The sequence below is a fragment of the Sinohyriopsis cumingii genome, chromosome 8 (assembly GCF_028554795.1).
Source record: "Sinohyriopsis cumingii isolate HCF-2022 chromosome 8, ASM2855479v2, whole genome shotgun sequence".
NCBI classification, from domain to species: domain Eukaryota; kingdom Metazoa; phylum Mollusca; class Bivalvia; order Unionida; family Unionidae; genus Sinohyriopsis; species Sinohyriopsis cumingii.
This window is the reverse complement of record NC_142968.1, coordinates 41707200-41717922: the sequence shown is the minus strand read 5'-3', so window position 1 is coordinate 41717922 and position 10723 is coordinate 41707200. Positions and strand designations below refer to the sequence as shown.

General features: G+C 33.5%; 1 protein-coding gene across 1 annotated transcript in view; it reads left to right on the top strand.

Moving 5' to 3' along the window:
• The first annotated feature begins 4456 nt into the window (after window positions 1–4456).
• LOC149793352 (transcription factor RFX4-like) overlaps window positions 4457–10723 on the top strand; it is a 46575-nt gene continuing 40308 nt past the window's right edge. Inside the window, exon 1 of the mRNA XM_089968986.1 lies at window positions 4457–4490. Coding sequence (XP_089825112.1) covers window positions 4457–4490 — 34 coding nt within the window. The remainder of the gene's footprint in view (window positions 4491–10723) is intronic.

Below are 10723 nucleotides of genomic sequence, written 5' to 3'. Positions count from 1 at the left end.
TGCATAAAAAAAAAACTAGTGCTGTAACGCTCCATTATGTCTTTCCGTCTTTGTATTTAGGAAATAACTTTGTTTCAATTGTATCTAGTACGTAATGTTTCAAATAAATTGAGTACTAATGATGTTACCTTGTAAATCATCATCGGACTAAACGTTGCTCCAATTCAAATTGATATTGATTTAAATCTCTAAATTGCAGATAAATAGATGACAGCCAAGACATAAATCAAAATGAAAAAACCACCCAAAAAGATTTACTTCTCAGAAGACAAAAGATCGAGATAGAATTGTGTTACAACTCAGGGTCTTAAACTATGTAACAGAAAGAATTGAAACCAAACGCTTTAGGTCAATCAGCACATACTTTATCCCCTCCTCCCAAGTTAGAAAGTGAAAATTTAAGACATTATTGTGGATTAAATCCCAAATAGTCATAAATGTTCAATCACAAGTCCAAAAGTATAGAATGTTCTGAATGAATTCCAATAGTCTTGAATGTCCTGATGTACCAATAGTCATGACAGTCCTGATGTATCACAAAGACACAGTCCAGAATGTCCTTGAATGAGTTCTCAATAATCCCATAGTAGTGTTTTATTATATACAAAAGTCAAGTAAAACTTTGTAATTCCAATAAATAATTTCAATAAATAACTCCTCCCAAATTATATCTGAACACAACCATTAATGATTCCACAGACTGATCATAATATACGAATAGGTAATTGTTTATCAAGCCTCGTTATATGCAAACACCCATTTAATGTACCATGCAATAGACTGTTCCTGAAAACTCAAATTTCCGATGGAAATATTCCACTAACTCTTGAACTCTAAGATTCTAATAATCTCTTGTTTTCTACTTAAAATTATAACACAAGTCAGGTAGGCAAAAAGTCCATTCACAACCCTCAATCACAATCACGTACCTTGTTCATTTTCTTAAAAAGTTAAATTGTTTCTTCGCAGAGTCTATATCATCCAGTTAAAGAAGATATTGTAGTTAATGATGAACAATCCCGAAAATCACAGTAACGTGATAAAACCATCTAACAAAATGATCCTTGCATGCTTGCACTTTTTAAGGTAATACATAACACATATTTTACTCTGTGGATAAATAGCAAGAGAATTCATACAGATTATTAACTATCTTCCACGAAGCCCTTGAATTTGCTCTTACAATTGCCTCTTGCATACTTTTGAAGACAATGCAAACATGTCCCCTGTAAGTCAATAGATCGTTGTCATTATTCACAGCAGAGTTATTTTCTTAGGATGTAACGATACAGTGCAACACATCGTGAATATCAATATCTTCTTGACGATAACATATATCGTATCGCCACACCAGTATTGCAATACGTACTAATTACGTATAATTAATTGCAATGCGTACTAATTACGTATAAATTATCGATATTTAAATTAGAGAAAAAAAATTAAATGTTTAATGACCGTTAGAACATACTTTTTGTTTCAATATCCTTTTAAATTTCGTCATAATACATGTTTTGATAATGAAATGCGTTTGCATTTATTCAAATGCAAGATGTCCCAATTTGTATTAAATCACTTATCACTATTTGAGTGAAAATTGTCATTCTTTATTTGAAACCGGCTACCACTATTAGCGTGAAACCATATCATTGTTTTGAAAGTCACGTATCATTGTGATTGTTTCTTTTTTGCTTAATGTTTGTTTAATTTCATTTCATTCTATACTGTTACAATTCATTCCGTACATTTTTCGTTGTAACATTTCAGTTATCGTTTGGTTATTTAACTTGTTGCGCATCATTGTGTTAAAAATCCAGTCTTGGAATTTATGCGCACGAGTTTGGTGTAGCAAATATGAATAATGTAGAAATTTGTAATATGAATCATTCCATTTCCACTTAGTTCAGGCCTGACAATTTAACAGCGAATGAACTTTTGCCAAATACCATTCTTAATATTGTAATTAAAATTTAAGATCAAATTTACATTGTTAAAATGTTTTAACTTTTAAAAGATAATTTAGCTTTCTTTTCTTCTGCTTGATGTCCAATATACATGAAAATCTTAGCACAAAGCTCACGAGAAGTGCAACCTTATGTTAAGCAAATTCGTCTGTCCGTCAGTTATAAAGTTTGTCATAGCATCTCCTTCTAAGATGCTTGAATAAATTTTACTGATGCTTTGTTTGTAGGACAAAATAAGTTTCTTGGTGTAGATAATTAATAAAGTCTGACTTCTCTGACTAGGCTATGATAATTTTATTTCAGTATCCAAAGTTTTTTTTTTTTTAGAAATCAATTTTGTAGAGGGGAAAAAAGCTTATCGTCTTTTATCTGCCAAAGATACTTGAAGATTTCGCTGCAACTGTGTAAGCTAACGGAGTTGTAAGCGTAGTTGCGCAATAATCTTTTACTTTGGCTTTATTCCGGTTCATCTTGTGGTCCGTTTCTTTCAAAATTCGATATTAAATTTCGATATTAGCTATAATTAAACTAATATCATATTACTAGTGATCTATTTTATGTAAAAGATTTGCATCCGTTGCAAAAGTCAGAAGTAAACTATATTCGCCCTTTCATTGCAAATGTGTCAATAAAAGAAGTCCTCTTTGCAGCAAGAATTAATTTCTGTAAAGATTTGTTCAGCGTATGATATTCACAATATTGACCAGGTGTGCTCTTCTTTTTTATACTTATACAAGTATGCACATAGATAAACCATTTATGTTTTATGTGAGAAAAGCACCATAGATTGCGTGACTTGCTCATTATTTATAAAGCACATTATTCATTCAGACCAGAATAGTTTCATTTCTCATATAAATCATGTATACCTCTTTGCCACAAATTTACCATAGATTATTTTATTTAAATTTCTCTTCAATAGATCCTTACCAGTTTATGCAATCATTTTTATTCTAGCAAAGAGCCACGAACAAATGCTTCTATATTCACCTCAAATGAAACCAATAAAAGTTTTAAACTTGCTATCTCCCAGCCAGACTTCAAACAGAACTCTTTATTTCAATATCACTTGTCTTGGTACAAATTTATTTTCCGGTAGAGAAAATCTCAATACATAGTTCATGCGGGTAATGTTTGTGATTTCCCGGGGATCAGCATTTTCTTCAGACAGTAATCCGGTTGAGGTTTGAATTGCACTATTGTCAAATTCGATCGTAAAGATGTCGCGTCTAATGAGGCGTGCGGATGCTCATTTCAGCGTCAAGAATAATACGCATATTGATGAGCAATCGTAAGGGATCCAGTCAAAGCGGGGGCAAAGATTGAAAATATATTTCAGGAGTCATTGTAATCGTCGACACTTTGGGAGCTGCTAGCTACGAATTGTATTTTAATGGTGATGTAAGTTTAAGTATGTCATTTATTTCAATGGAACAACACACAAGTTCCCTCATATAGTTTGGTAATAGTTTGGTATGTATGTATGTATGTATGTATGTACGCACGCACGCACGCAACTACCTACCTACGTATGTATGTATGTACACACACACACACACACACACACACACACACACACACACATATATATATATATATATATATATATATATATATATATATATATATATATATATATATATATATATATATATATATATATATATATATATATATATGCGATAAAAAAAAAAACATTTACAGAATGGTTTCAGTTCTATCCGTATGTGCTTGAACGAATACACAGCCTTGCCTAATTAACTATTTATACGGACGTGGATAAAATGGTCACGATGTATTAGTGCACGGAATGTTGGTTCATCGTCATTCCATACTTGTTAGAAAGTTGTTGTTGTTGTTCTGGGGTTTAACGCCATTTTCAGCACAAGATAGGCCATATATGGCGGCCAGTATAACTGGTGGAGGAAGAACCCTGGAAAACCCAGGAAAGAACCACCGACCCACGAGAAGCTACTGGCAGGCTCTCCCACGTACCCACGCTAGCCGAGCCTTGGACTCGAACATACGCAGACAGAGGTGAGATGGCAGTGATCCGGAACGGTGAGCGCTTTAGACCACTCGGTTGTTAGAAAGACTTGATCCTTATATTTTCCAAATGAACTTTGGAACAAATTCATCAATGTTTACATATATGTGTTTTGTTCGCCGTGGGGATCTAGTCCTTGCACGAATAATCTTCGTAACTTTTTTCTTGAAAAAAGAAAAAGAATAAATAAACTGGTGTTCTTTTATTCACTTTAACCCCAAAACAATACAATACGTTGCACCGAATGACCCGTTCTGGCTTCCGCTGAAGTCGCTAGTTTTACGAGCTAATGTGAAAATAGTTGTAACCGTCTCTGCAATTCAGCTTATAAAACTCCACGCTCATATGAAATACGCTGTAAATACCAGTGTCCCGTGTGCTGACTTGTCTCCCGGGTGAGGAATGCTCGTCATTCATTCCCCTGACTTGCCATCTCATAGGAACGATGGACCAACTCGCTGCTTCCGGGGAGGATCCAGGTGAGTGGACAGATTAATTCTCTCCTCATTCTCAAAGGTGTTAATTTCATTTGCACCTGCATGAAATTTCCTAGGTTGTTACTGAGCTGATGAGTGCGTGATATTAATTAAGAGTGATGGAATTGTCGTCGTGGTCTAATTGAATGAATGTCGTGTAATATTCCAATGAAAGTTTGATACGCCACAAAATTGTACAGTTTTCATTTGGAGGACTTCTATGAAAAATTGTAAAAGTGTTGATTAGTCGCAATATATTTAATATCCTTTTAGGAAATTGTGTAAAAAATAATTTTAAGAGAAAAACTTGTTACTGAAATTTATTTAAAGCAAAAGAGACCAGTTTTTTTCTGATATACAAATGTCACTTTTTATTTTTATTTTAGAAGAAATTTGTCACCTTTATGTTTGAATTAAATTTTAACTATATATTTAAGTTCAATCGAAATTAAATCTAAAGTTTATTTAATAAAAATAAAATTTACATTTTATAGATATGATGTATTTATTTTCAGCTGGAGCTATACATCAGCATATAAACCGTTTAGCTTATGTTTTTATGTATTTAATGTTTATTTTCCTGAACAATCCACCAATGTATAATAAATAGATTAGTACATAATTAAATAATTTACAATATTTTAAAGATACACTTTGGAACTACATTTTGATCATGGAATAAGTCAAGGGCTTGGATTCTTATCAATTATCGATTAACTGAAGTTTTTCTGCAAATATATATCTTAAAATTTTGTATTAAGCCCCATTTTCTGCTCGTCATTGTTGTGTTCTATAACTATGCGTACCATATATTTTCCTAAAGGGGTTTAATATCATGCTTATTGAGTCATCTTGGTGTACAAAATTATTAATGCATTTTATTAAAATAACACAGACACACACTATATATGCGTGTATGTGTGTATGTCTGTCTGTGTGTCTGTGTTAATCTATCCATCTACCTATTTATCTATGAATACATCTATTACATCAAAGTTAAATAAGTTAGCTAATTACCTTATCTAAACAACAACAAGAACGCGTACAAACTTAGATTAATTGAGAAATGTAAAATGGGGGACAACTATGAAAATATAATTCTTTTCGTTGTTGAGCATAACCTAGCTTAACATAACTTAGGTGGGATAATGAAGACATATTGGGGTCTTTTTTAATTTTCTTTAAATGTAAATATTAACTTACTTCACAAAACCAGCCTACACTTGATAACAAAGGTATTGAGAATCTTAAAAATTTTCTTGTTTGTTCTAAATTCATCCAGAAATCGTTTACTATCGGTTGCAAATGGTTGATATTAATTACAAAAGGTTACTAATAGTTACTAATAGTTATAAATGGTTACAAATGGTTACTAATAATTACTAATTTATACTAATGGTTATAAATGGTTATAAATGGTATTAAGTGGTTTCTAATGGTTACAACATGACTACAAATGGTTCATCAACTAAATGCATACAGATGTTCCCACTGTTCTTTAATTAATAAAATTTTTATTTAAGTAGCAATTAAATTAAATAAAATTTTAAAATGTGTCATGATGCTAACTGTATAACTTCAAATGTTATTTATTTGACAACTCGTTAACGTGTGGCATATAGAATGATGGACAAACTCGTCGGCAGGTTTACAAACGCATGAACAAACATAATTGAAGATAAATAACTTCAGTAATCAATCAATTTCATTTCATGTTGCCAAACATTTTGATGATGGCTTCTGTAAGTCGCAATAATTTCGTTTCTAACAGTTGATATTATTATTTCTGAAATAGAATGTTTAATTAAATAAACATACTGCATTTGCCATTTGGACACGTCAGGCAAAATATCTAAATATAAAAGAAGATATAAAATCTTCCTTAATTGGTGAATTCAAAATTTAGATTAAATTCTGCATGTTGGTGCACATTTAAAGGAAAAGAAAATTGTTTGTCTATATTTATTTATATACCTTTTATCACATACATACATACATACATACATACATACATACATACATATATGCATGCATGCATGCATAAATACATACATACATACATACATACATACATACATACCAAACTATTACCATTTTTTTAAAAATTTGCTTTCCGTTCAAAAATGGTTTGGAATTTTACGTGACTCCTGATTGGTCGTGTGATCATTGGAAAGACCTCGTGGTCATAGAGTGCTAATTTATGTAGCGAGCTGGATCAAATTTTATTTGGCCGATGTGAGTAGCTAGTAGAGAAGAAGCTATACTACATTGTATCTGTTAGATGTGAATAGCAAGTGGAAAATGTGCTATACCGACAACTGTCTCTGTCTATGCGAATAGCTAGTTGGCAAAGAACTGTACCGACTATTACCTGCCCGATGTGAGTAGCTAAGAGACAAGGAGCTATACCAGACTGTAGGTACCCGATGTGAGTAGCTGGTAGAGAATGAGCTATACCAGTCTTTTATCTGTCCGGTGTGAATAGCTAGTAGACAAACAACTAAACTAGACTGTAACTGACCGATGTGATTAGGTGGTAGACAATGAGCTATACCAAAAATTGTATCTGTCAGATGTAAGTGGCTGGTAGACAATGAGCTATACCAAAAATTGTATGTCAGATGTGAGTAGCTGGTAGATAAGGAGCTATACCAGACTTGTATCTGTCCGATGTGAATAGCTAGTAGACAAAGAACTAAACTAGACTGTAAATGACCGATGTGATTAGCTTGCAGAGAAGGAACTATACCAATAATTGTATCTGTCCAGTGTGAACAACTAGTAGACAAACAACTAAACTAGACTGTAACTGACCGATGTGATTAGGTGGTAGACAATGAGCTATACCAAAAATTGTATCTGTCAGATGTAAGTGGCTGGTAGACAATGAGCTATACCAAAAATTGTATCTGTCAGATGTGAGTGGCTGGTAGACAATGAGCTATACCAAAAATTGTATGTCAGATGTGAGTAGCTGGTAGATAAAGAGCTATACCAGACTTGTATCTGTCCGATGTGAGTAGCTAGTAGACAAAGAACTAAACTAGACTGTAACTGACCGGTGTGATTAGCTGGTAGACAATGAGCTATACCAAAAAATGTATCTGTCAGATGTGAGTAGCTGGTAGATAAGGAGCTATACCAAAAATTGTATCTGTCCGATGTGAGTAGCTATTAGAGATTGAGCTATACCAACAATTGTATATGTCCGATGTGAAAGAATGACATCAGTCCTAAAAACTGACCAAACAGCTGGTGTACACGGAATATATGCTATTTAAAAAAATTTATTGGGGGGTGTGCGTCCAAAAATCACGAACTCACCTGGACAACAATGTTTGTTTGGATAATTTGGTTTGATTTTGTGTTCTACGACACAGAAATACATGTAATTTCTTTTAATGCAGAGTACACAATGCGGTATTCAACCCAGGTTGATCCGATTGTAAAATTCGACTTGCACCCTTTTGGTAACGTTAACCACTCAACAACCACGGCTCCTTTACCACTGGTCGAACATATCGGGTCTATTCCTCGCCGTCAAGATCGCCGAGGGATGATTCGCTTATATGTACAGTTACGTACCTGAACATGTACAAATATAGAAATTAATGAACTGTTAACAAACAGAAAAGCCTCTTTGAACTTTTTTGTTGTTGTTTGTTTTAGTTCTGATGGCTAATTTCTTGTGCCAGTTTGTATTTGATGGTAAATATACAAAATGCAAAATAAGTACAAATACAAAATCTCGTAAAAATGTGAAACTCAAGTTAGTTCACTTCTCAACAGACTTTGTAAGTCCAAACCCTGTCCCTCCATGTGTATATTTTGCTGATGAATGTACAATGCTTTTTACGGCTGATATTTAGTGGCCAAGTCGTGGGAAAGTTTTCCTAATCCGATTTTTATTTCTCTTCATTACGATTTCATGAGTGCTTGAGATGGACAATCGGAATAACCCGGTCGGCTTTCCTTATTTAGGGTTAGAACACACAAGGACTTTCTTTTCTGCATTAGAGTGATTGAATTACTTTAAATTACTTTTTTACATTTGACAATTTAAACACCTGTTAGCATGTGATGAGTTTATTTTCATTACTAACGGAAATACACTACTTGCTTTATGGAGATCTTGCGCTTGAATAAATTGTTTTCAAATTTAAAATAACATTGTCTTAAAACTGAAAAGTAAGTTAAAGGTTTTCTAAACGAAATAGCCATGACTTTGAAACGATGTAATAATGGGTAGTCAAAACAGATAAAGCGAGAGAAGACGAGATGTAAAAGAATTCACTGTGATTTTCGCAGATAGAACTTCATGGGGCACATCAATTTAGTCAATATAATTATCAATGGACAAACTATTGTGGAAGGCAAGGAAAACCCCAGTTATCTGAAATTAAATCGGTCTTAAATACTTATATTAGAATATTGTGTTCGTGTTCCCTTTTATTTCCCTGTTGATTCTAATGTACATACATAAAAAAGAAACCAAAAACCCAAGAACAGTTAAGTCGGGTATGTGTATAGTTATAATCTAGAAAAGTGGAAATGTAGAGGAATACATGTGTACGAATGGAAACTATTGTGCCGCATAAACCACTTGATTATCGTATACCTACATCAAACTTGATTGCTCACCGTGCGAGGGTAAATTCAACACAGCAATGCTACCTTGAGGACAAACTTTAATGTTGCTTTTTTACTAAGCTCAAATTAGTAGCATTAACCCTTTTCGCATATATCAGTAATCTCTCTTTAATTGAACTTCTGCCTGATTGATTGTTTCGCCGGAAGTTTTGAGATTGTGACCATTTGATTGAATTTTCCGTTTGATCTCTCTAAATGTCAACAGAACCACTCATATGGTTTGAACTGGACAGAACATTTTAGTCCTACGAGTATTTAAACAGGAACATTGAAATGTTTTATAAGACTTTTAAAGTCTTTGTATCTCCAAATAGATCAGACAGTTTTGCTTTAGAGGGATCAATACTTTTGGTCATAACCCCAGAGGTCATCTTACATGCCTCACATGAAACACGGAAGCGAAATTTAAAACAAGTGATTTGTTTCTGCCAACAAAAGACAACGATTCCCGGGTCCTTGACTCGTGTACTTCACCTTCAAAGGTGTCAAGTTGCACAATAGCTTATTCGTAAGACATGATCATGGATTAACAATTTCCAAAATTTATGACGAAAACGAATTATAGCTGTAATGGGGTAGACCACTTCAAAGGAGTACAAGAAAAGAAACCGCCAAGCAGATAATATCTAATATTTTCGCTTGCATTAGTCTGCACCAAACATTCCTGCAAATCAAGGTAAAAAAAAAGACATATAAAATGCAAAATTGCAACAAAGTATCGATGGACATTTTAATTTGACACAAGGTATGGAAGGGCGTTTTTTTGACACCATTGTTATGATAATACTTTATGGTGAGGAGTTAAACTTAATCACTGTTAGGTTCAAAACATTAGAAACAGCTTAAGGGACCTGGTGAATTGTGGTATTGTCCAATACTATGTGCCAGAGTCTATTGCATTCTTTTCCTTGGTCATTTGGTTTCTTGGTAACAACCCGCACGTGAGAAGGAAATTATGCAAATACTGTATCGTGAAAGGTGAGTGAAGGTAAACATCTAGCCAGTTTGGGGAAGATCCCCATGGCTTTGTAAAAGCGCAACCGCACGCTTCACACTTGTACTTAAAAAAAAGTGGTTTAAATCTTTTCCTTAGAAAGATGCATTAAGTTCCTGAAAACAATCTGAATGATATGGAAAAAATTTGACTTACGGATCGGCGAAGACGTACAAAGCATTTCGGGAAGGCTATTACGAGAATAATTATATCGTGATGTGCAGAATTTGATATCATCAAATAGCTATTCCAAGCAGGGGTTACATCACCTTTTATCTATGGATTGTGACTGTCCTACCCAACCACTTTTATTTTAAATGATAGATCAATATTAGGTGGATATTGTGGTTTAATATTCGTGGACGTTTATTCTTGATGCCGAAATCAATAGAATTGTGTCTTAGGTCAATAGTTAAACAACATTTTACAAGGAAGACATTAAGAGATATATAACACGATTTTGACACAAATTATTGCGTTAGAGAGACGTGAATGATTCTAATTTAGGGTTAGAATTCTTAATTTTTGTCTTTTAATAATTTTGGAATTATGCATACTTTGTCCGTGGTTTTTATTTATGAACATTCTATCA